Raw genomic sequence first — 27,863 nt, 5'->3', positions numbered from 1 at the left:
TCAGGCATAAGTCTGAGGACACAGATATTCTGAGACATCTCAGGCATAAGTCTGAGGACACAGAGATTCTGAGATCTCAGGCATAAGTCTGAGGACACAGAGATTCTGAGACATCACCATACTTGAGGCTGTGCTACAGTATTTTGAATCTGCACTCTTCAAGGAAAGTAATAACACGTCACATTTCATCTGCAACTGCACCACTTTAACGCCTTCGCAGGAAGTCAAGTTAACGGTCTTTGGTCCTCAGGTAATGTCTGAGAGAGAGAAACAAACTGAATGGATGTGAAGTCTACTAAAGTAACCAAAAAAAGAAAGGCACTTTGGAGAGAATTAGAACAAAGCCAACAATTGAAGTACAAACATTTGGGGAAAATGTTGATGTATAAAATGTTTAAAAAGTAGATAGAATAACATAATTATTTGCTGTTTCATTGGACAGTTCTTTTCAGCTTTCGCCGATATGGAGAAATGGCCATGACAGAAAGCATAGAAATTGGAATTTATTCAAATGAATAGGTGTTTTCAGATTGTTATGATTGTAGATTGTAGGGGCCATTTGTATTTTAACTTATTGCTTTGCAGAGAAAAGGAATGTTGTGACTTAGACTCACCGTTAAAAAGAACAGATTTTGTCTATACTGAGATCGGTCTATGAACTAGCTATAACATTTGGTCCCTGGCACTAGCTGTTGTTGTTTTTTGACAGCGGGTAGCCTTATAGTCTGAAAAGAGCCATACCTCCTCTGACCTTATGTTAGTAAACACTGTATTACTGCTTCTACCCAGGAAGAAACAAGGCTCAAACAGGTGGATTAGAGCTCCAGAGGAAGAAGAAACTAAAACAAGAAGTTCATCTAAAAGCTGTTGCAGCTACGTTTATTCATACAATGCCTCAGATATGCTAGCGGGGGAGTCCAGAATTCAACTCCATAAAGACATTTTTTTTTCTCAATCTAGATTAACTGTTGCTAATTGAAGATACTGTATAATGCACATTTAAATATGTAGCCTAATGTTGGGTTGCAACTGAGGCAGCTTCATGTGTAATTTGAATGACCAAATAAGATCAATCAAATCAATGACCAGAACGTGACTGCTCAGCAAGCTGGTGTGTGTCCATAGCATCTGCTGAGTTGGTACGTCTTCTAATGTACAACAGCCTATGTGAGCATTTATGTGAAAGAAACAAGCTATAAAGAAAGTGAGAAAGCACCTGTGTGAGAGTATAATGCCCGAGTGCAGACAGTTAATGATGACAATTTAAAATGTTGATAAGCTAGCTGTTTCCATTGGCCAGCCAAGCCAGACGCGTCAAGGAAGTCACCTATCTAATAGATGCCACATGATATTAATGCACCGAGGCACTGCCTGTAACATAGCAGCTAAGGGGCAATCAATCACCCACACAGCATTGCTTTCTTCTGATAAATACCCTCTCCCTGGCCAGGTAGAAGGGCTACTGGGCAGGTTAGTGTTTTTTGTCATGAATGTTGTTCTGAAGGCAGCTCTGCAGAGCAGTCCCTATCTGGCACAGCGACAAAGTCATAAAACCTAACCCTAACCTTAAACATACTGGTAACCCTAATGCCTGTCCCTAACCTTAAAAAAGCTTATTTTTGTTTTCATGAATTTTTACAATAGAGTCAATTTAGAATTTGCAGCTGGCCCATCTAATTGACATCACTCAATTCTGCCTCCAGGACAAGATTCATGACAATAAACGTCAACCTGCAGTTAATGATCTCCAAAGCAGTGCTGTCAACCAGAGGCCTCCTATTAATAATTTAGTCCCTCCACCATGCCGCAGAGATACCTTACAATATTTCCAGTGTTCCTTTGGCCCAGTGGCACTGCAGAAACCTGCTCCGGGTGGCTCACTCACTTTACATGGAGAGGGTCTGCATCACACCGCTCTCCTGTAGACCAGTAGAATACTTTACTGCACCACAGAGTTACTGTACGTGAAGAATCAGACAACGAGGGTTCACTAGGTTGTCAAGTTGTGAAATGTGTGTGAGGAAACAAAGATGTGTTCAATTTTTACTTATTCATGAACAGTAGTGTTAATAAGATCGGTTGTGCTTCATTGAGGCGCGCATGAAGTTGATTTGGTGAGGTTGTCTGTCTGTCTGTCTGGGTCCAGGGGTGTTTGATGGAGTAAAGTGAGAGAGGAGAAGAGAGGTGACAAAGAAAAGAAAAGACAAAGGTGATGATAGCAGAGCAACAGTCCATCACACAGTACAGGAACTCCCTTTCTCAGAACAACAGTCCATCACACAGTACAGGAACTCCCTTTCTCAGAACAACAGTCCATCACACAGTACAGGAACTCCCTTTCTCAGAGCAACAGTCCATCACACAGTACAGGAACTCCCTTTCTCAGAACAACAGTCCATCACACAGTACATGAACTCCCTTTCTCAGAACAACAGTCCATCACACAGTACAGGAACTCCCTTTCTCAGAACAACAGTCCATCACACAGTACAGGAACTCCCTTTCTCAGAACAACAGTCCATCACACAGTACAGGAACTCCCTTTCTCAGAACAACAGTCCATCACACAGTACAGGAACTCCCTTTCTCAGAACAACAGTCCATCACAGAGTACAGGAACTCCCTTTCTCAGAACAACAGTCCATCACACAGTACAGGAACTCCCTTTCTCAGAACAACAGTCCATTACAGAGTACAGGAACTCCCTTTCTCAGAACAACAGTCCATCACACAGTACAGGAACTCCCTTTCTCAGAACAACAGTCCATCACACAGTACAGGAACTCCCTTTCTCAGAACAACAGTCCATCACACAGTACAGGAACTCCCTTTCTCAGAACAACAGTCCATCACACAGTACAGGAACTCCCTTTCTCAGAACAACAGTCCATCACACAGTACAGGAACTCCCTTTCTCAGAACAACAGTCCATTACAGAGTACAGGAACTCCCTTTCTCAGAACAACAGTCCATCACACAGTACAGGAACTCCCTTTCTCAGAACAACAGTCCATCACACAGTACAGGAACTCCCTTTCTCAGAACAACAGTCCATCACACAGTACAGGAACTCCCTTTCTCAGAACAACAGTCCATCACACAGTACAGGAACTCCCTTTCTCAGAACAACAGTCCATCACACAGTACAGGAACTCCCTTTCTCAGAACAACAGTCCATCACACAGTACAGGAACTCCCTTTCTCAGAACAACAGTCCATCACACAGTACAGGAACTCCCTTTCTCAGAACAACAGTCCATCACACAGTACAGGAACTCCCTTTCTCAGAACAACAGTCCATTACAGAGTACAGGAACTCCCTTTCTCAGAACAACAGTCCATCACACAGTACAGGAACTCCCTTTCTCAGAACAACAGTCCATCACACAGTACAGGAACTCCCTTTCTCAGAACAACAGTCCATCACACAGTACAGGAACTCCCTTTCTCAGAACAACAGTCCATCTCACAGTACAGGAACTCCCTTTGTATTCCAGCATTCTAGCCTGATGATTCTAGCCTGATGAGTCTAGTCTGATGATTCTAGCCTGATGATTCTAGCCTGATTATTCTAGCCTGATGAGTCTAGCCTGATGATTCTAGCCTGATGAGTCTAGCCTGATGAGTCTAGCCTGATGATTCTAGCCTGATGAGTCTAGCCTGATGAGTCTAGCCTGATGAGTCTAGCCTGATGAGTCTAGCCTGATGAGTCTAGCCTGATGAGTCTAGCCTGATGATTCTAGCCTGATGATTCTAGCCTGATGATTCTAGCCTCATGTACTACGCATAACCATATGGAACTTTCTGAATCCCTTAGGTCTGTGTCATCTGAAGCATACGGACATATGGGAATATAACAAACAAACCAAACAAAGAGTTAATTTCTTTCATATTTTAAAAGATCCTCAAAGGTTGTACAACCCTAAACACCACATCTGTAATCATAAAACCAGAAACCACTGGCCCTTCTCTCTAGCTCTCTTTCTCACTCTCTCCATCCACCAAGCCCACACAGTTCAATCCCTTTTTTTCACTCAGAGAAAGGGGGATGGGTTGGTAAGGGGAGGACAGAGGGAAGGGGGGAGTGAATTCTAAGTGGGTCACGTGGGTTGCCCCCCCCCCCCCCCCCCTCCTCTGCCTCCATACTACAGCGGCTGATTCTCCTCCTGCTGCAAAACAACGAAGCCCAGCCGAGAGGAGAGGACAGGAGCTGGACAGAGAGAGGGAGAGAGAAAGTGAAAGGAAGAGAGAGGGAGGAGTGTTTTCTTCCTCGAGACTCAGGATCATGTTCTTCTGCAGCCATTTTCAGAAACCCTGAGTGCTCCCTCCCTCTCTGTCTCTCTCCGTCAGACTGCCTAGCAACATGCGGGACTAGCCACAGCACTATCAACACAGCTCTGCCGTCTCTTTACTGCTTTCTTTTAGCGGAGCAGCCTGAGAAGAAGACATGCACACCGGAGCAAAGAACAGAAAACACAAGGCAAGGTGAAGGATTCCGTTTTATTTTCGGACACATTGCAAAAGGGAAGTGGGGAGAGGAAGAGAGACAGAGAGAGAGAGAGAGAACATTGGTGAGATAGAAAAAAAGAGAGGGGGGCTGTAGTGCATAACTGAGACCAAGGATCAAGAAGAGGAAAGGGGAGGAGGAAGAGAGGAGAGAAAGAGCCCTAAACCAAAAGGCTTGGTGACGCAGAGGAAGAGAGGAGATGACGGAGACTCTGGAATGCACTGACAGATGGACGGATGTTACGCCAACAATAATCCATTAGGCAGACAGGGTGGAAGAGTACATTACCCCAGATTCCAGAGAAGAGGAACAGTGATGGCGTACCGAGTGTGCCGACAGACGGCACCAGCAATCACACAGTCCGTCTGCCAGCTGCAGGAGGAGGTATGTACAGTACTACATGTTTCATCAGCTCTGGCACTCCACCTCCCCCTATCCAGTCTTCTCTTTCCATCATCCTCCTGTCTCTGTCCCATCCTCCCCTCTCTCTCTCTCTCACATCCATCTATCCATCCTCCCCTCTCTCTCACATCCATCTATCCATCCTCCCCTCTCTCTCACATCCATCTATCCATCCTCCCCTCTCTCTCACATCCATCTATCCATCCTCTTCCCTCAGCATAGCCTGGCTTACAGCTCTGTTGTTTTCAGACCTCTCAAAAACATTACCTGGCTGATCCAATGATTGATGCTGGCACACCGGGTAGATCTCATTGATCCAATTCAATTAACACTGTCTCTAACCCCATGCATCATGTCCATCCCACTGACTGGGAAGTTGGCACACCAGCCCAGATGCACCGGGAAAGCTAATTGCTGAGGTGGATATTTAAAATGCATGGGGTTTGGCTCTTCATGGGGCGGCCCCCTGGACTATGAAACTTTGATAGGATTTCCTTTTTAAAGCACATCATGAAAAAGACACACACACACACAGCCCAACACAGCAGTGTAACTGATGAGACACACACACAGCCCCAACACAGCAGTGTAACTGATGGGACACACACACAGCCCAACACAGCAGTGTAACTGATGAGACACACACACAGCCCAACACAGCAGCTTCACCTGCATACCATTGCCCAACATACAGTCCAACTCAAATCACATATTCTCTTTTATTCACACAATTCTTACCAAGCGTCACCCATTCTGAGGGTTTGCTGTATAACTCACAACTACTAATACAGTATCACAAAATCCCTCTGAGTTGCTACGGCTGAATTTCATTTGATAAGCAGGCATCTGATATGGTGGTGAGTACATTAGATAAGGGTTTGTGTGCAGGGATGCTCAGGTGGCCTGGCCTAGATTTGACCAGCGCCTCGGCCATGAAGTGTAGAAACACCCTGTCTATCACGTAACATTAACCCATTCACAACCCTGTCTATCCCGTAACATTAACCCATTCACAACCCTGTCTATCCCGTAACATTAACCCATTCACAACCCTGTCTATCCAGTAACATTAACCCATTCACAACCCTGTCTATCCCGTAACATTAACCCATTCACAACCCTGTCTATCCAGTAACATTAACCCATTCACAACCCTGTCTATCCCGTAACATTAACCCATTCACAACCCTGTCTATCCAGTAACATTAACCCATTCACAACCCTGTCTATCCAGTAACATTAACCCATTCACAACCCTGTCTATCCCGTAACATTAACCCATTCACAACCCTGTCTATCCCGTAACATTAACCCATTCACAACCCTGTCTATCCAGTAACATTAACCCATTCACAACCCTGTCTATCCAGTAACATTAACCCATTCACAACCCTGTCTATCCAGTAACATTAACCCATTCACAACCCTGTCTATCCAGTAACATTAACCCATTCACAACCATGTCTATCCAGAGAGAGAGAGAGAGAGAGGTCTTCACCAGATCCTCCAGGTCCATTGAGTGGTGAAAGAGAGTGAAGGTGTACATTTACCAGCACCTCATATTAAAAGAATACTCACTCTGAAGGAAGCATAGTCTGCAATTCCCAAGACATTCCTTATGTTTATGAAAAAAAAATGAATATCTTAATAGGAACCTGAGAACTCAACTGACAGAGGACAGAATGGAAAACTACAAAGGAAGCTGAGTAAATTCAATCAGACTCAAATACACCCCACTGGGCACCCCACTGGGCACTCCACCCCACCCCACTGGGCACCCCACCCCCACCCCACCCCCACCCCCACCCCACTGGGCACCCCACCCCCACCCCACTGGGCACCCCACCCCACTGGGCACACACTGGTTAAATCAACGTTATTTCCACGTCATTTCAATGAAATGACGTGGAATAGACATTAAATTGACGTCTGTGCCCAGTGCTTACAATAGGCTTACAATACTTGAACATGGCTGTAAAGGTTGTTCCGCTCTAAAAGGATGATGGTAATAACAAGCCGCTAAGTTATTTATAACCATGACAACAGATTAAAATCAAAGCCTTTATATGTGAGAGCGAAGGAGTCTGAGGGTACAGCATGAGATTTCACTAATTCCTTTAGACCCGTTCTGGAGCAGCCACACACACACACACACACACACACACACACACACACACACACAGAGGAAGGGAGATGAAGACTTTGGATAGTAGATTAGTTATTTCTGTTAGAAGCCAGCACCGGATGGAAAGACCATTAAAGCTATTCTTAGGAACAACGGCATGTTCCTAAGCGTGTGTTAAAGTTTAGTGCTAACTGTGCAAACTGCTCAATGCTTGGGCCTCAGACTGACTCTGAATGAGTCTGGATGTAACAATTGGGGCACGCTGCAGATAGCAATACTGGGTGATTTGAAAAGCCACAGTCAATCAATCAATAATATAATAATTATTTTAGCAAAAATGTTTATTTTTAATTTACAATCCGTGGAAGCTATGAGAATAGGAAGATTCAAATATTTTGTGAAGCATCACAGCACAGTTGAAAAATATATGTCAAATAAAAATCCGAAATGGATGATGTTGGAAGATAGATGGAAAAGGTTGAGTGGAGCTGAAGGGTGGGACTAATAACAAGATAAACAATGTAGGGCATACGGGATCTGTGAAATGTGTATAGGTGCGGAGCTATTGTGAAATAGCACAGTTACAAGTGTAAATCAAACTGGATGGACAACAGAAATAGAGGAAGGACTAAGAACAAACAAGAGAGAACTATTATAAAGTAGACTGTGTCTGTAAAATGTGTATAAGATGTATAAATTGAAGGTAAAAACAGAAATGTTTATCAGTTTACTCCAATTGGGGGATCGGTGGTAGGGTTTGCGGGGAATAATAATAAAGGAATACTCTTTAAAAAAAGTATGTATGTCTATATAGGTATGTGTATGTATATATGTGTATATGTATGCATACGTGAATGGATATATATATTTACCCAAAAAAATATGGGGGATTGGAAATGATGCAGACAATTACATTGGAAGCAACATTCTTTCCGCAATATTAAGCTGATCCACCCCCCAAGAAAAAAAAAAAAAAAAAAAAAAACTATTGGGGCATGCAGCCATAGCATTGTGTTACAGTCTTAGGGTTCTATTAAATCAGATCCGCTTTAGCCGACATCTGCATAGCAGTTGTTTTGGTGGTGTCGAAGGTGGAACTGTGTTAGAGCTGTCAAATCCACAAGCAGCTCCTGGCATTATACCTAAAGTGGACATTGCGATTGGCTGCACGGAGTCGCATGAACAGAAATTCCATGCAGCCTTGTTTACAAGTTGGGAACACTGGAATGTGAGATGTGATCCAATTTGACCTGATCACTAGAAATAGACTTTGAATTCCAGACGTTTGAAAAGCTCCTGAGAACGTAGATATAAAAAGGTAAGAACAATGATTGGCCAGCACTGGGCGAACCAAAGTCCTAACCTTAACCACTCAGAATGAATACCTAAACTGTTAACCTTTAACCCTGTAACAACGCTGAATTAATGCATCAAAAATAGACGTTCATCCATAATATGTCGGATTTTGAAAGGGAACTATTAGATCTTGTTGGATTTTATTTTTATTTAACTAGGCAAGTCAGTTGAGAACAAATTCTTATTTACAATGACGGCCTACCCCCGGACAAACCCGGACGTCGCTGGGCCAATTTGTTTGCCGCCCTATGGCACTCCCAATCACGGCCGGATGTGATACAGCCTGGATTCAAACCAGGGACTGTAGTGCCTTAGACCGCTACGCCACTCAGGAGCCCACAGGATTTGACAGCTCCAACACCGCCCAGACATCAGCAATGCGGGTGTCGGCTATCGCCGGTTATCTTCTGATCTGATTTAATCTAGGCCTTAACGTGTACACATATTGGAGATTCGTGAGAACGCTTTATCAAAACACATATCCCAGTAATGGTTTATGTACCTGCGAATAGTAGGATTTGTGTCTTAAAAACAAATCCCAGTCTAGTTGAATGATCAGCTGGGCAGATGTCAGCAGTACCTGTCTGGTGTACAGTCAAATAAAACATCACTGTCCAGAGACCTCTGTTTTGCCAACATCTTTGTTTTGGCCTCTATATACAAACAGCACGCAGCTCCCTATTAAATATCAGAAGGCCTTGACAGAGTGCCAATGACAACTATGAAACAAAGAGCGATCGATACTCTGTCGAGGCTTGCAGTTATCAAATCAAAGTTTATTGGTCACGTATACAGATTTGCAAGTGTTATAGCAGGTGCAGTGAAATGCTTGTGTTACTAGCTCCAACAGTGCAGTCGAATGTCTTGTGTTACTAGCTGCAACAGTACAGTAGAATGTCTTGTGTTACTAGCTCCAACAGTACAGTAGAATGTCTTGTGTTACTAGCTCCAACAGTAGAGTAAAATGTCTTGTGTTACTAGCTCCAACAGTACAGTAGAATGTCTTGTGTTACTAGCTCCACTAGTATAGTAGAATGTCTTGTGTTACTAGCTCCAACAGTACAGTATAATGTCTTGTGTTACTAGCTCCAACAGTAGAGTAGAATGTCTTGTGTTACTAGCTCCAACAGTACAGTAGAATGTCTTGTGTTACTAGCTCCAACAGTACAGTAACATGTCTTGTGTTACTAGCTCCAACAGTATAGTAGAATGTCTTGTGTTACTAGCTCCAACAGTATAGTAGAATGTCTTGTGTTACTAGCTCCAACAGTACAGTAGAATGTCTTGTGTTACTAGCTCCAACAGTGCAGTCGAATGTCTTGTGTTACTAGCTCCAACAGTACAGTAGAATGTCTTGTGTTACTAGCTCCAACAGTACAGTATAATGTCTTGTGTTACTAGCTCCAACAGTATATGTCACGTTCCTGACCTATTTATGTTAGTTTTGTGTGTTAGTTGGTCAGGACGTGAGGTTGGGTGGGCATTCTATGTTATCTGTTTCTATGTTGGTTTTGGTTTGCCTGGTATGGCTCTTGATTAGAGGCAGGTGGTTTGCGTTTGCCTCTAATTAAGAGTCATATTTGGGTAGGGCATTCTCACTGTTTGTTTGTGGGTGATTGTCTCCTGTGTCCGTATGTTATGTTCGTACCACATAGGACTGTAGCGTTTGTTTGTTTCGTTTTCGTTTCGATGTCGTCTGTTACCTGTACGTAAGTTTATGTTTAGTTATGTAAGTTTATGTTCAGGTCTCGTCAACGTCGTTTTGTTATTTTGTAGTTTGGAAAGTGTTTTGTTTCGTTTCGTGTGCCATCGTAATTTATAATAAAGATGGCTTATTTCCCAAAGCCTGCGTTTTGGTCTGAGGATCCTTCTCTCCTCACCTCATCTGAGGATGAGGAGAGCGTCACCCGTTACAGAATCACCCACCAACACGCTAAGACCAAGCGGCAAGGGAAAACGAAACGGAGTAAGGGACAGGAGAGAAAGGAGCAATGGACATGGGACGAGGTTTTGGATGGAAAGGGTTGCTACACTTGGGAGGAGATCCTAGCTGGTAGAGATCGCCTCCCATGGGAACAGCTGGAGGCACTGAGGAGAGCGGAGGCTACCGGAGAGAGGAACCGGAGCTATGAGGGAACGCGTCTGGCACGGAAGCCGAAAAAGCCCGTAAGTAATTCCCAAAAATTTCTTGGGGGGGGGCTAGGAGGTGGTGGGCCAAGGGCAGGTAGGAGACCTGCGCCCACTTCCCAGGCTTACCGTGGAGAGCGGGAGTACGGGCAGGCGCAGTGTTACGCAGTAGAGCGCACGGTGTCTCCTGTACGAGTGCATAGCCCAGTGCGGGTTATTCCACCTCCCCGCACTGGGAGGGCTAGATTGGGTATTGAGCCAGGTGTCATGAGGCCGGCTCAACGCGTCTGGTCTCCAGTGCGTCTCCTCGGGCCGGCATACATGGCACCTGCCTTACGCATGGTTTCCCCGGTTCGCCTACATAGCCCGGTGCGGGTTATTCCACCTCCCCGCACTGGTCGGGCAACCGGGGGTATTCAACCAGGTAAGGTTGGGCAAGCTCAATGCTCAAGAGTGCCAGTACGCCTCCACGGTCCGGTATTTCCGGCACCACCTCCCCGCCCCAGCCTAGTACCTTCAGTGTATACACTACGCACTAGAATACCAGTGCGTATCCTGAGCCCTGTTCCTCCTCCACGCACTCTCCCTGTAGTGCGTGTATCTAGCCCGGTGCCTCCAGTTCCGGCCCCACGCACTAAGCTACCAGTGCGTCTCCAGAGCCCTGTACACACTGTATATTCTCCCCCTACTAATCCTGATGTGCTTGTCCTCAGCCCGGCGTCACCAGTGCCGGTACCACGCATCAGGGATAGAGTAGGCTTTGAGAATACAGTGTGCCCTGTCCCTGCTCCCCGCACTAGTAGGAAGGTGCTTGTCATTAGCACGGTGCCTCCAGTTCTGGCACCACGCACCAGGTCTACAGTGCGCCATATCCGGCCAGAGCCATCCGTCTCCCCAGCGCCATCTGAGCCATCCGTCTCCCCAGCGCCATCTGAGCCATCCGTCTCCCCAGCGCCATCTGAGCCATCCGTCTCCCCAGCGCCATCTGAGCCATCCGTCTCCCCAGCGCCGTCTGAGCCATCCGTCTGCCAGGAGCCTGCAAAGCCGCCCGTCTGCCATGAGCCTGCAAAGCCGCCCGTCTGCCATGAGCCTACAGAGCCGTCAGCCAGACAGGAGCCGCTAGAGCCATCAGCCAGACAGGAGCCGCTAGAGCCGTCAGCCAGACAGGATCTGCCAGAGCCGCCAACCAGACAGGATCTGCCAGAGCCGCCAACCAGACAGGATCTGCCAGAGCCGCCAACCAGACAGGATCTGCCAGAGCCGCCAACCAGACAGGATCTGCCAGAGCCGCCAACCAGACAGGATCTGCCAGAGCCGCCAACCAGACAGGATCTGCCAGAGCCGCCAACCAGACAGGATCTGCCAGAGCCGCCAGCGAGCCATGAGCAGCCAGAGCCGCCAGAGCGCCATGAGCAGCCAGAGCCGTCAGAGCGCCATGAGCAGCCAGAGCCGTCAGAGCGCCATGAGCAGCCAGAGCCGTCAGAGCGCCATGAGCAGCCAGAGCCGTCAGAGCGCCATGAGCAGCCAGAGCCGTCAGAGCGCCATGAGCGTCGAGAGCCGTCAGCCTGCCATGAGCGTCGAGAGCCGTCAGCCTGCCATGAGCGTCGAGAGCCGTCAGCCTGCCATGAGCGTCGAGAGCCGTCAGCCTGCCATGAGCGTCGAGAGCCGTCAGCCTGCCATGAGCGTCGAGAGCCGTCAGCCTGCCATGAGCGTCGAGAGCCGTCAGCCTGCCATGAGCGTCGAGAGCCGTCAGCCAGCCATGAGCGTCGAGATTCGTCAGTCAGCCATGAGCTGACCTTCAGCCTGAAAAGGCTAGATACCCAGAACTGCCCATCAGTCCAGAGCTGTCTCTCTGTCCGGAGCTGCCTTTCAGTCCGGAGTTGCCCCTCTATCCTGATCTCCCTCTCTATCTTTATCTACTTCTATATTCTTATCTATCCCTCTGTCTTGATTTATCTCTCTGTCCCGGTGTTGTCCTTATTAGATATGTTGTTAAGGGGATTTTGTGGGGGTCAAAAGAGGGTGGACATTCTTGGAGGGAGGAAGTTAGGATGGATTATGGTGGGGTGGGAACCGCGCCCGGAGCCTGAGCCACCACCGTGGTTAGATGCCCACCCAGACCCTCCCCTAGACTTTGTGCTGGTGCGTCCGGAGTTCGCACCTTGTGGGGGGGGTACTGTCACGTTCCTGACCTATTTATGTTAGTTTTGTGTGTTAGTTGGTCAGGACGTGAGGTTGGGTGGGCATTCTATGTTATCTGTTTCTATGTTGGTTTTGGTTTGCCTGGTATGGCTCTTGATTAGAGGCAGGTGGTTTGCGTTTGCCTCTAATTAAGAGTCATATTTGGGTAGGGCATTCTCACTGTTTGTTTGTGGGTGATTGTCTCCTGTGTCCGTATGTTATGTTCGTACCACATAGGACTGTAGCGTTTGTTTGTTTCGTTTTCGTTTCGATGTCGTCTGTTACCTGTACGTAAGTTTATGTTTAGTTATGTAAGTTTATGTTCAGGTCTCGTCAACGTCGTTTTGTTATTTTGTAGTTTGGAAAGTGTTTTGTTTCGTTTCGTGTGCCATCGTAATTTATAATAAAGATGGCTTATTTCCCAAAGCCTGCGTTTTGGTCTGAGGATCCTTCTCTCCTCACCTCATCTGAGGATGAGGAGAGCGTCACCCGTTACAGTATAGTAGAATGTCTTGTGTTACTAGCTCCAACAGTATAGTAGAATGTCTTGTGTTATTAGTTCCAACAGTACAGTAGAATGTCTTGCAAATACAACACAAAAACACACACAAAATGATCACGGCAAGAAATCAGGAAATAACAACCCACAGTAGATGCATTACAGTGAGCATGTGTCAGAATCCACAATATAAATACGTGCTGTGTTCAGACAGTATATCATTTGGGCAGAAAATGGTATGTTCAGTAGTAGGTAAATTAGGATGAGCTATGAATACAGTATATACATCAGGGATGGCCAACACCAGTCCTTAGGGGGCCTGATTGCTGATAATAAGTCACCGTCAACATATTGCACTATGAACTTTGATAAGTTGGGAGACTTGTGTACAATGTTAATCTTTGATCTCGGTTTGGCTGTCCAACAAAATAAAGACTAAATATAGAATATTTGGACATGTAGGCTTTGGTATTTCATTCCATATCACCATTAAATGGTGGCTAGCATTAGCATTAGCATTAGGCTAGGTGAGATTTGAGGCACGTCAGTCACTAGCTGGATTCTAATATTTTCATGCAGTCTTTGATATTATTGACCGCAGTGGAACAACCGGGGCCTCAATTAGCACCGCTGTAACTAATTGGCTAGCGTGGAAGTGACTGTGATGGGAGGCAAGGAAATACATGAAATGAATGGAGTGGCACGTTCAGCAGAATGACTGGGATGCCACTCAAAGGGATGCCTGCCTGGTGCCTGATCCGACGATGTGAAATTGTCACTGGATTAGACAACAGTGTAGTCGTACCACATACAACAAGTCACCATCTCCTCTCCTATGGATAGAGTCTGTGTGCGTGCACGTGTGTGCGCTCCCGCATATGTGTGTGTGTGTGCGTGCATGCGTGTGTGTGTGTGTGCAATCCCGCATGTGTGTGTGTGTGTGTTTGTTCCAGCATGTGTGTGCTCTCTGCATTAGCCTCCTGATAATTAGGTCCATGTATAGGCGACAACAGAAACCTTTGGAGCGTTGGATTTGCTCTGATGTAAAGTCTGTTAACCTTTAAAGCAAAGCCAGCCATGGCCCCCACTCATTCTGCTGTAATTGCCTGCGCAGGGTAAGCACATTCTGCTGAAAAGGTTAGCGTGCACCCATCCCACCCAGTCGTCGTGATGAATGGGCAAACACTCCAAGAAAATGAAAATTGGGACGAGTGTGGTTGGCGTTTTCTCTCTCTGTCTCTCGCTGTCTCTCTCTCTCTCACAGCATCACACATCATAACACAAAATAACACACCGTTTTTCCCCGATGTGGCGGAACACAACAACCACTAATAAACAAACCGAATGGAAGACAGAAAGAAACGGAGCTGTTTGTGTCACAATTGTATGGAGAGAAAAGCCTCCTCCTGCCAGTATCTGTCAGCACATTTGAGTGTGTACGTGTGTGCAGGAGAATGTGTGTGTGTGTGTGTGTGTGTGTGTGTATGTCAGTGTACTGTATGTGTGTGTATACAAAGAGAGAGCGAGAGCTGGCAGGGAGGCCTCTCTCCAGGCAGGCAGAGAGGCAGGCAGGCGAGGTATTGATAAGCTGGAGGTGGAAGGTGAATGGCGGGTGAAGGCTGTTATTGCTGGCGGCTGACTGGGGCTCCAGCAGCACTGCTTGCTGGACCCTGAAAATTCATTTTGACAGATGCGTCTCCTCCCCGGCTGGCGAGGCGCAGAGCAGTGGGGGGCTGATGGCACAGGCTCACCAGAGCGGCTCAGAGTAGTGTTAGCCAGCATCATGTTGTGCAAACCAGCAATTTATACTTCCGCCTCTGGCATTAGACCCGGCTGATGATATGCAAGAGGCCCCCCTACCATCCTACCATCCCATTCAACCTCCATCATCACCAGTCCACAAGCCCTAAGGAGTTTACATACCAGACATATGGATCATTTTACTGCCTTGTTATAGCTAGTGTTTACCTGCTTTTTAGGCCTCTGAAACAGTCTGCGCAGTCAATGGGTACTTGTTAGGTCGGCTGTTGATATGTCAGCATTCACCTTCCCTCCTTACCAGTGTAGCTGTCTGGAGTTTTCATACTTCACCTTCCCTCCTCACCAGTCTAGCTGTCTGGAGTTTTCATACTTCACCTTCCCTCCTTACCAGTCTAGCTGTCTGGAGTTTTCATACTTCACCTTCCCTCCTTACCAGTCTAGCTGTCTGGAGTTTTCATACTTCACCTTCCCTCCTCACCAGTCTAGCTGTCTGGAGTTTTCATACTTCACCTTCCCTCCTTACCAGTCTAGCTGTCTGGAGTTTTCATACTTCACCTTCCCTCCTTACCAGTCTAGCTGTCTGGAGTTTTCATACTTCACCTTCCCTCCTCACCAGTCTAGCTGTCTGGAGTTTTCATACTTCACCTTCCCTCCTTACCAGTCTAGCTGTCTGGAGTTTTCATACTTCACCTTCCCTCCTCACCAGTCTAGCTGTCTGGAGTTTTCATACTTCACCTTCCCTCCTCACCAGTCTAGCTGTCTGGAGTTTTCATACATCACCTTCCCTCCTCACCAGTCTAGCTGTCTGGAGTTTTCATACCTCACCTTCCCTCCTTACCAGTCTAGCTGTCTGGAGTTTTCATACTACACCTTCCCTCCTCACCAGTCTAGCTGTCTGGAGTTTTCATACTTCACCTTCCCTCCTCACCAGTCTAGCTGTCTGGAGTTTTCATACTTCACCTTCCCTCCTCACCAGTCTAGCTGTCTGGAGTTTTCATACTACACCTTCCCTCCTCACCAGTCTAGCTGTCTGGAGTTTTCATACATCACCTTCCCTCCTTACCAGTCTAACTGTCTGGAGTTTTCATACCTCACCTTCCCTCCTTACCAGTCTAGCTGTCTGGAGTTTTCATACTTCACCTTCCCTCCTCACCAGTCTATCTGTCTGGAGTTTTCATACTTCACCTTCCCTCCTCACCAGTCTAGCTGTCTGGAGTTTTCATACTTCACCTTCCCTCCTCACCAGTCTAGCTGTCTGGAGTTTTCATACTACACCTTCCCTCCTCATCAGTCTAGTTGTCTGGAGTTTTCATACATGCGTAGCTAGGCTTTATTTTAAAGTCCAGCTGTTATTTAGTTGGTAAATATTGAGAAATTGTGTACCGTAATAACAATGTAGTTGGTTCTTCAAAGAATTCTTCATAATTGATGTCGAATGGAACATGGCACTGGTTGTTCAAATGACTCACAAAGAATGAAACCAGCTGGTCATTATTAAGTAATTACTGTTTTACTGCCATTTTAAATATGGGTATGAGACTGTAAAGCAAAACACAACTCAAATGATCAGAAGGTGGTTGCCAGTACACAGCCACACCTTACACACACGGACATGCACCCAGACGTATACAGTAACACGTACGGTATACAACTCCCTATTACACATATGCAGTACCATAAACAGTTACAACACACACACACACACACACACACACACACACACACACACACACACACACACACACACACACACACACACACACACACACACACACACACACACACACACACACACACACACACACACACACACACACACACCTCTGTCTGCCTTCCCCACTAGCATCTACACCCTATTGGCAATTGCAGTTGTCTTGCCCTCTATTTTAGATTTAGTTTGTCTTAAAATACCTTTTAGTCTTAGTCACATTTTAGTAATAAATCCTTTGTTAGTTTTAGTTATTATCAGTTGACTAAAACTCATGGACAATTTTGGTCTAGTTTTAGTCATAGCCATTTTAGTCACATAATATTATAATTAAAATAGTAAAATAGTATAATTCATATTTAGGCTACCTCTAACTTCCATCATGTGCACATTCAGATAGCGTTGTCCAACTAGGCCTACTATCCCCTTGTATACCTTTGCTAGCAGCATTGATATTGTGGCAGATTGTAACCATGCCAGCCATAATTAGAAATAAAGCCTTGACTACAGGTTAAACAATTTACAGATCTGATTTTCTCCCTATCAAAACCAGGGGGTAGATAACAGTGTTTTCCTTGAAAAGGAGAGAATTTCAGCTTTACAAAATAGTATTACTGCACTCCTAATATTTAACAAATAGCATTCGTTTTTCCCATAGGAAAAAAGCAACTCCAACTCGCATTTGCGGACCGCAGCGCAAGAGCGACAACACAGATGAATGAATAACAACACAGATGAATGAATAACAACACAGATGAATGAATAACAACACAGATGAATGAATAACAACACAGATGAATGAATAACAACACAGATGAATGAACAACAACACAGATGAATGAATAACAACACAGATGAATGAACAACAACACAGATGAATGAATAACAACACAGATGAATGAACAACAACACAGATGAATGAATAACAACACAGATGAATGAACAACAACACAGATGAATGAACAACAACACAGATGAATGAACAACAACACAGATGAATGAATAACAACACAGATGAATGAACAACAACACAGATGAATGAACAACAACACAGATGAATGAACAACAACACAGATGAATGAATAACAGCGCACATACGAATATAGAGCTTCTTACGTGATCAAAGAAAAAATATCCTACATAAAATTAAGAGAGAGAGAGAGAGTAAACATTGTTTCTAGTTGAGGTTAGCTAAAAGTAAAGTTTCCTGGCTTCGCATCAGTTCAAAAGATTGACGAGTGACTGAAGTGACCGCCTGGAAACTGTATGGGAGATTCTGCGTGCTTCTGATTGGACCAAACAGATGAAAAGGAGAGTCATGTCATATGAAATGTCCATTAAGTTCACTTGGAATTCTCGTCATAGTTTGAGTCAAGAAAAATAGTTTGTTGAGTCGTCATAGTTATTGTGTACGTAAGATCTCACATTATTCAATCTGTCTTAACACACCTTCCCTTAACAATCTACCCCAGGCAGGGTGGTTAGTATGCAGACATATAGGGTAGCACTTCCACAAGCCAGTAGATTTGAGTGTCAGGTTGTGTTGCTCTCGGGAATTTACAGAAATAAACAACAACCAAGGCAGTTACCATGGTGAATGCCATAACATTATACTGTACATTACTCATGCAGTGCAGCAGAGGTGTTTTATATTTGAATAGACAAGTCATTCTGAATGACTTTGATCATCCATCACTAAGAATAGATGGAAAATGCAAAGATACAACACAACATCAAAGCTGAATGATTTTAAATAAGCTTTGCGCTTCCTCATGGGAATAGAGTCAGATCTCTACAACTTAAACAATTGACAATTCTGAACATTTGCCAAGCCTGTTTCTCTGTTCTTTCTTCCCAGATAAGAGAGGTGATCCACTGAGGAGGTGACTCCAATCTCTGATCTGAAGGAGCCCAGACCTGGAGCATGATCCTGGGTGTGTCTGCAGAGTCAGTGAAGAGCCTGGGACCTGCCTCCATGGCCACAAAGTCAGCACTGTCCTAGCTCTGCCACGGGACCCAAGAATCCCACTGCTGGCTCAGCGAGGGGCCTCAAGTATCCCCTTGCTAGCTCTGCCAGGAGGCCTTGTACAGTAAATCCCGTACTAGCTCTGCCAGGAGGTTCACTCCCACGTGTCTGCCAGCTCAGATAACCCTCTGGCTATTGGCAAACACATGTTTGACGTGATCGAATGTGACCGCCGCCGTGCCATCCAGAGCAGCAGCAGCCCCCTGTTCCCTCCGCCTGCCGATTCACCATGCAGTGGAGACGTTGGCACTACTGCCCCATCAAGATGACCTGGACCGTGAAGCGCTCGCTCTTCCGGACCCACGTGGCGGGCCTCCTGTCCCTGGCCCTCCTCTTCACACTCTTCCTTTTTTTCAGCCACCAGGACTGGCTGCCGGGCCGGACCGGGCCCCGGGACAACCCCCTGGCCTACACCGTTAGGGGCTTCCGCACGGCCAGGGCCGAAGCAAACCAGAGCCTGAGTCTGCGGAGCCTGTGGAAGGAGACGGGCTACGTGCCTCCCAAGCCCCATCTCAACATCAGCTCCCAGCAGGCTGAGGGTGGCGGTGGTGGAGGAGCCATGATGGGCGTGACGGGACTGGAGAACTCAATGAGTGCCAACAACAGTTTACAGCAGGAAATGGGTGTGGGAGGGAGGCTCAATGCCCAGCCCTATCGCTACATCCTCAACCAGCCCTTCAAGTGCAGAGACAGAACCCCGTTCCTGGTGCTGCTTATCGCTGCAGAGCCAGGCCAGGCAGACGCCAGGAATGCCATCCGGCAGACGTGGGGCAACGAGAGCGTGGCCATGGGCCTGACCTTCGTCCGACTCTTCCTGCTGGGTTTGGGGCGTAGCTCAGACTCGTACACCCAGACCGCCATCGAGGAGGAGAGCCGGGTCCACAATGACATCATCCAGCAGGACTACCAGGACACATACTACAACCTCACCATCAAAACCCTGATGGGCATTAACTGGGTGGCCAGCCACTGCCCCCAAGCGCGCTATGTCATGAAGACAGACAGTGACATGTTTGTCAACACGGAGTATCTCATCCAGAAGCTGCTGAAGCCAGAGCTCCCACCCAGACAGAGCTACTTCACTGGCTATCTGATGAGGGGCTACGCGCCCAACCGCAACAAGGACAGCAAGTGGTACATGCCTCCTGAGCTGTACCCTAGTGAGAGGTACCCCATCTTCTGCTCGGGGACGGGGTACGTGTTCTCCGGAGACATGGCAGAGAGGATCTACCAGGCATCTCTGAGCATACGGAGGCTGCACCTGGAGGACGTTTACGTTGGCATCTGCCTGGCCAAGCTTCGCATCGACCCCACGCCGCCGCCCAATGAGTTCCTCTTCAACCACTGGAGGGTGTCTTACTCCAGCTGTAAGTACAGCCACCTCATCACCTCCCACCAGTTCCAGCCCAACGAACTGGTCAAATACTGGAACCACCTGCAGAGCAACAAGCACAACGCCTGCATCAACATGGCCAAGGAGAAGAATGGGAAGTATAGACACAGGAAGTACCACGCAGAGAGACCTCAGTGAGGATGCCTCTACTTCATGTGGAAAGGGTCTGGACAGGAAGAGGAAATGGGAAGGAAGTGGACTAGAGGAAGGGCTGGGTCTTGAAAGGGCATGTAAAGAGAGCTCAGCACTATACACTACCTGGGAAAGAGCACTGTGTTTTTGGTATTGTGTACGGTCGATTAAAACTATTTTTTTTATTTGAGAGAGATGTTATGTATTGTAAACCTGTTGAAAACTCTTTTTAAAAAGGGCAGTGAAGTGTTTATGTGCAATATGAAGCATGCACAACGCGAAAGAGAGAAGGCCAGTGGTTGATGGGGTTTTGTTATGCAACAGGTAGTTCACTTTAACTGTTGGGCCAATTCTATCAAAGACCTTTCAACTATTAATGACATAAAGAGTATTTACATGGGATGGGAAAGACAGAAATCTATCACATTAATAATACCTACTACCACTACCTACAAAAAAAGAATGAATATATTTATGATGTGGACATGTAATGCTGCCCTTATTTTCAATGTTTACTTTACAGAATGATCATCAAATACAAATTAAAAGGGTTTACCTGTCAATATGCCATATATTTGTATCTACAACCAAGGTGAAAGCACTCAGAATCAGAACTGTCGGAAATGACTGAGATTGTATTTTCTAAAGCTTTACATGAGTAAATATGAGGAGTCTGCACTTCAGTAAATGTGCAATGAATTAAATAACAATTAAATGTATTCAATTCTTGAGGTTTCTTTTGCGTTTGTAATGTTGGGTAACTAACACCTTAGTTAATTAAGGCAGCCTCTTCCATTCACCAATATACGGCAACTCTTTTGCCATTCCGTAGTCGCCATCCATTTGACAGTCAAAACACTCCAGGATCCGAATGCGACGGGGGATGTGTGAAAACACTGATGAGGGAGAAAGAAATGAGTGCCATACTCTATTCTCTCATTCTCTTACCCTGAGAGGAGGAAAAAGTCCAAGTCATAACAGTTAGATTTTATTCGAACTGAAGACTCACTCATAGTGTTTACTCTAGATGGGCCAGGACTGGGAGATGTTCTGTACCGTGTAATAGTTAGCCTATGTATTAGATGTCTACATGCTCCACTGCTCAGGGTTAGCAGTTAAAAGAGCACACATAACTGGTTGAATTGGTTGACGACTTGGAATAGCTCCCATACGAACACAATAATCTACTTAAATTAATGCATAGCGAGCTGGAGCTGTTTAATCGGCAGACTTCATTGCACATCTGTCCGTCTGGTTTTAAATTAGCCATACATATGAGTAATTTTGTTTATGGTTCTAAGTAAAGGTCAAAGTTCACAAAGCAATGTAATAACGATACATTACATTTTAAACCCCTTTTATTAGTTGATCCGTAAATCTATGCTGATAAAATGCAATCAATCAGGCAATGTTTACTGACTGAAACAAAACACACACATTTGGACAACAATAAATAGATGTATTATTTTGTAAATATAATTATTTTTGTAATTAGATGTACTAATAGTACCAGACTTCTGATCACCTTATATACTGTTGTAAAGAAAGTACAGTACGGCACCAGAAGACATCTGACAAACATCTTTCCCTGACAGATACCTGTGATCTGCCTGAGCACCAATTTATAGCAGCCGTCCTTTAAGCCGGCACAAGAGACAAGAAAGACCATCCTCGTCTGAGAAAGAATGTAATTCCAGGGCTGTGCAATTCATTAAACACTCAACTGGCCTAAAGTATTCATCAGCCTCAATTAATGAGAATGAAAGTCATGGCTCAAGAGGATATTGGGACCCAGGTCTGCTTCCATTCATCCGTGGCCTTGGCAATCACACAGCCCAGATTACCAGCATCCGGTGCCTCCGGAAAAATATGATGAGAGGCAGAGAGGGAGAGAGAGAAGAGGGGAGGGGAAGAGAAAATGGTAGAGAGAGGAGAGAGGGATGAGAGGAGAAAAAGGGCATAAGGGGTTGGGGGAGAGAAGGAGGGAGAGAGGAGGTGGGATAGAGGTGGAGAGGAGAATGGAGAGAGGTGGAGAGGAGGAGGAAGAGGAGGAGAGAGGGGAAGGAAGAGAGGAGGAGGAAGAGAGGTAGAGAGGAGGAGGGAGAAAGGGCAGAAAGGGTTGGGGGAGAGTAGGAGGGAGAGGGAGAGAGTGGAAAAGAGAAGAATAGAAGGAAGGAGCTAGTGATGAATGAACAGGAAAGAGGCCGTGACTGATCGGTATTGAAAACCTGTGCTGCTGTAAACGTGGTAAAAGTGAAGCGGGGAAACGGATTGAGATGTCGGCCATGATGAAGTGGGGGCTACGGCCTCAGCCTGGAATCTACCAGCACAGCTCAGCACTACCACAGAAACCAGAGAACTAAAATACACTTGAGGAGACAGATATCCTGACCTTAACCCGGCAGAGCTGTAGTAGACCTCACCCTGATAGGCCTAAATGTACTAAGATGAATTGCAACTAAGCCTGGGCATGGTATGTTCTCTATAAAAACACAGTACATTTTATAACACCAGTTTCCTTCGTTTTTAGAAGCTCATGACATTATAACAGGGAATGTTTCTCCCATCAACAGGCCAATAGCTACATCTCAGTCATTTAGGCCTATGTTGTAATCATTTAATTGACTAGATCTACATGTAACATGTATACCACGTCTTTAAACAGCAACATGTTGTTGTTTTTAATGATATAGAAGACAGCAACGGTCTATTAATAAATTGTCCTTTTTTTGTTGTCAATTTCCTGAGCTTGTCTATCCTGACACACAGAGCTGAATAACGTCTTCTAACAGATGGAAGATTCCAACCAAGCCTCAAGTATTCAACGATGGGGAGTGGACAGCTTCGACACAAAATCTATTTATAAACCTAATTGGAGGGTGACAAAAATCCTGTATGGGCCATGCAGGACAGGAAGAGTGGCTAGACATCCACCTGCCAGCTCTCAGATAAACCCATTTTACCACACTATCAAACCCTCTTCTCTTCAGCCATGTAGGGGCAAACTGAGGGCTGTTGTTGAGTACAAGATAAGACAAGGGTGAGTTGATGTCACCATTTTGTGGAAAACAAAACCAATCCAAGAGCTGTAGGTATCGTATCCTATTGCATTTACTGTATATGATATAACATCTAATACTGTTTTAACGCTGGTGCTCATTGGTACACAACATTGGTAGGCTGCAGTTGTATCAGTTTAATAAGCACATAACGCTCTTCAGGTAATTGTTTTTTAATTTTTATTTATTTAACCTTTATTTAACGAGGCAAGTCAGTTAAGAACAAATTCTTACAAGTCAGTTAAGAACAAATCCTTATTTACAATGACGGCCTACCAAAAGGCCTCCTGCGGGGATGGAGGCCTGGGATTAAACTAAATAAATAAATACAATATAAATACAGGACAAAACACACATCACAACAAGAGAGACAACACAACACTACATAAAGAGAGACCTAAGACAACATAGCAAGGCAGCAACACATGACAACACAGCATGGTAGCAACACATCATAACAACAACATGGCAGCAACACAACATTGTAGCAGCACAAAACATGGTACACATATTATTGGGCACAGACAACAGCACAAAGGGAAAGAAGGTAAAGACAACAACACATCACACAAAGCAGCCACAACTGTCAGTAAGAGAGTCCACGATTGAGTCTTTGAATGAAGAGATTGAGATTAACTTTCCAGTTTGAGTGTTTGTTGCAGTTCGTTCCAGTCGCTAGCTGCAGCGAACTGAAAAGAGGAGCGACCCAGGGATGTGTGCGCTTTGGGGACCTTTAACAGAATGTGACTGGCAGAATGGGTGTTGTATGTGGAGGATGAAGGCTGCAGTAGATATCTCAGATAGGAGAGAGTGAGGCCTAAGAGGGTTAGAAAACATCCCCATAGTATATCATATATAGACCAGATCGCCTTTGACCACAGTCATGTGTACATGCAGTACATAGGTTGAAAGGTCCTGACCATTGTACTGCTACACCATCCAGGGTCAACAGAAATAGCGTCAAACTTTTTTTTAAAGTACATTTATCCTCTCAAAATCAATACCTGGGGTACTAATTATCCTCTCCCACGTTTGTCTACTTCCTCATTCGATGAGCAGTGTGGGGTGCAACTCCGATACAGCTTCTCTGTTTCAGCGGGGTGTTTACGGTTCCACCATCAGCCATGACAAACGAGGACAAATTGCAGGCCAGGAGTGCATTAGCGCACGCTGATTGTATTACATGTTGGTAAAATACAAGCCTGACAAAACACTTTATCCTGCACAATCTCAGAGGTGTCACAGATGCTGCGCAAATTGGAAAAAGGAACAATGTCCCTGTCTCTTACAGCACTGAGGAAGGTACCTCAGGGATTACCATTTAAAGTAAAAGAAAGCACAGGGATTAAACGCACTATCGCACTATTCTCAATATTGACAGTTCAAAAGGAGATTATCCAGGCAATATGCTCTTTCTGTGAGTTTGGTCAGTCAAAATAATATAATCAATGCATTTTTCATGGGAAATTGTTACGTGCCACTGTTACAGACGTCACGTTGCTTGCTTAGCCTGTACCACTTCCCACTGATTCAGTTCATAACTGTCTGGAACTCGGGATCTCTACTCTACTAACACACGTGACCGCCCTCTTAGACAAACGTTCCAACCGGTTGAGTCACCCCAAAAGGTACCAATTGGATGGCTCCATCCACGACACCTAGGCTAGCTGTGGAGTGATCTTACAGTACGTTCTTAAAACACCGTTCCACCTTCCGTCTCAACATATAATAAGACTCTCATACGTTACCATTCTAGCTATTTCCTCCCTCAGAAAACCTCCATCCCAGCAAGGAAATCAACAGTGTATCCCTTTGGCAGCAAGTCTCTATCTCTCTATCTCTCTTCATGTACATACAGTATCTACCTCAAAAACCTTGTACCTCTGCACGTTGATCTGGTACTGGTACTCCCTTTATATAGCTCCATTCTCTTGTATTTTATTTTATTCCTCTTGTGTTAGTTACTACACATTTTGTACTATTATTTTTAAACCCTGAATCTTTGGAAAAGGTTCGTAAAGCAAGCATTTCACTGTAAAGTCCTCACCAGTTGTATTCGATAAATACAATTTGATTTGATTTCTCACACACAAATACACGCACATACACACTCTCTCTGTACTTCACACTTTTTCTCTCTTTCCACCTCTCTCTCTCCAACCCCATCCTGTAGCTTTAATATTGGCTCTAAACGCCTTACAAGGCCTTGCTGGTGGAAACTGATTGCTGTATGGAACACCATGGAGAGGGTTGCAGCCATCTGCATCAATCCAGATATATGACAAAGGCAAGGGATTGTGACAAGGCACTTTGCAGATGGCAGGCAAGTCTGGAAATCTGACAATTAAATGCTAGTCCCTGTGAGATGCTAGTCCCTGTGAGGTGTTTGTCCCAATGAAATATTGATAGTCCCTGTGAGGTGCTCGTCCCTGTGAGGTGCTCGTCCCTGTGAGGTGCTCGTCCCTGTGAGGTGCTCGTCCCTGTGAGGTGCTAGTCCATGTGAGGTGCTCGTCCCTGTGAGGTGCTCGTCCCTGTGAGGTGCTCGTCCCTGTGAGGTGCTCGTCCCTGTGAGGTGCTCGTCCCTGTGAGGTGCTCGTCCCAATGGGGAGGTGCTAGTCCCTGTGAGGTGCTCGTCCCTGTGAGGTGCTCGTCCCTGTGAGGTGCTCGTCCCTGTGAGGTGCTAGTCCATGTGAGGTGCTCGTCCCTGTGAAGTGCTCGTCCCTGTGAGGTGCTCGTCCCTGTGAGGTGCTAGTCCATGTGAGGTGCTCGTCCCTGTGAGGTGCTAGTCCCTGTGAGGTGCTCGTCCCTGTGAGGTGCTCGTCCCTGTGAGGTGCTCGTCCCTGTGAGGTGCTCGTCCCTGTGAGGTGCTAATCCCTGTGAGGTGCTCGTCCCTGTGAGGTGCTCGTCCCTGTGAGGTGCTCGTCCCTGTGAGGTGCTAGTCCCAATGGGGAGGTGCTAGTCCCTGTAAGGTGGTGCTTGTCCCTGTGAGGTGGTGCTTGTCCCTATGATGTGCTGGTCCCTGTGAGCTGCTAGTCCCTGTGAGGTGACTGTCCCAATGAGGTGGTGCATGTCCCTGTGAGGTGCTAGTCCATGTGATGTGTAAGTCCCAATGAGGTGTCACTAGTCAGTGTGAGCTGCTAGTCACTGAGAGATGCTAGTACCAATGAGGTAGTGCTAGTCCCTGTGAAGTGCTAGCATATCTCATGCCTGACATGAAGTAACCCCAGTAGCCTACCTGACAGGAAGTAACCCCAGTATTCTACCTGACAGGAAGTAACACCTGTAGCCTACCTGACAGGAAGTAACCCCAGTAGCCTACCTGACATGAAGTAACCCCACCATCCTACCTGACAGGCAGTAATCCCAGTAGTCTACCTGACAGGAAGTAACCACAGTATCCTACCTGACAGGAAGTAACCCCAGTAGCCTACCTGACAGGAAGTAACCCCAGTAGCCTACCTGACAGGAAGTAACCCCAGTAGCTTACCTGGCAGGAAGTAATCCCAGTAGACTACCAGACAGGAAGTAACCACAGTAGCCTACCTGACATTAAGTAATCCCAGGAGTCTACCTGACAGGAAGTAACCCCAGTACCTTACCTGACAGAAAGTAACCACAGTATCCAACCTGACTGGAAGTAACCCCTGTAGCCTACCTGACAGGAAGTAATCCCAGTATCCTACCTGTCAGGAAGTAACCCCCGTAGCCTACCTGACAGGAAGTAACCCCAGTAGCCTACCTGACAGGAGGTAACCCCAGTAGCCTACCTGACAGGAGGTAACCCCGTAGCCTACCTGACAGGAAGTAACCCCAGTAGCCTACCTGACAGGAGGTAACCCCGTAGCCTACCTCACAGGAAGTAACCCCAGTAGCCTACCTGACAGGAAGTAACCCCAGTAGCCTACCTGACAGGAGGTAACCCCCGTAGCCTACCTGACAGGGAGCAACCCCGTAGCCTACCTGACAGGAAGTAACCCCAGTAGCCTACCTGACAGGAGGTAACCCCAGTAGCCTACCTGACAGGAGGTAACCCCGTAGCCTACCTGACAGGAAGTAACCCCAGTAGCCTACCTGACAGGAGGTAACCCCGTAGCCTACCTCACAGGAAGTAACCCCAGTAGCCTACCTGACAGGAAGTAACCCCAGTAGCCTACCTGACAGGAGGTAACCCCCGTAGCCTACCTGACAGGGAGCAACCCCGTAGCCTACCTGACAGGAAGTAACCCCAGTAGCCTACCTGACAGGAAGTAACCCCCATAGTCTACCTGACAGGAAGTAACCCCCATAGCCTACCTGACAGGAAGTAACCCCAGTAGCCTACCTGACAGGAAGTAACCCCCATAGTCTACCTGACAGGAAGTAACCCCAGTAGCCTCCAGCCTCTATTCCAGTGCATACAGATGACATGTCTTTTTTGTCTTGCCCCTGTTCCTGTTCCTGCCCATTAGATAATAGGGCATTCTAAATGGAAACTAATTTTACATATTAGTTAAGACAACATTAAATTGAGAATAGTCCAAGGGGTGAACATATGATCACTAGATGAGAGAACAGCAAGTGCAGAAACCGATCGCAAGCTTTTGTTGC

General features: G+C 46.1%; 1 protein-coding gene across 1 annotated transcript; it reads left to right on the top strand.

The window, feature by feature from the left end:
* The first annotated feature begins 4,132 nt into the window (after positions 1–4,132).
* On the top strand, positions 4,133–20,946 carry LOC129869362 (beta-1,3-galactosyltransferase 2-like). The gene is made up of 2 exons (XM_055943702.1): positions 4,133–4,891; positions 18,525–20,946. The coding sequence occupies exon 2, from the start codon at positions 18,922–18,924 to the stop codon at positions 20,221–20,223; it is 1,302 nt and encodes a 433-aa protein (XP_055799677.1). The 5' UTR covers positions 4,133–4,891; positions 18,525–18,921; the 3' UTR covers positions 20,224–20,946.
* The last annotated feature ends 6,917 nt before the right edge of the window (positions 20,947–27,863 follow it).

Source organism: Salvelinus fontinalis, chromosome 14 (assembly GCF_029448725.1).
Source record: "Salvelinus fontinalis isolate EN_2023a chromosome 14, ASM2944872v1, whole genome shotgun sequence".
In the NCBI taxonomy this organism is placed as follows: Eukaryota; Metazoa; Chordata; class Actinopteri; order Salmoniformes; family Salmonidae; genus Salvelinus; species Salvelinus fontinalis.
The sequence above is the reverse complement of the archived record's forward strand: the minus strand, read 5'-3'. Positions and strand labels throughout refer to the sequence as shown.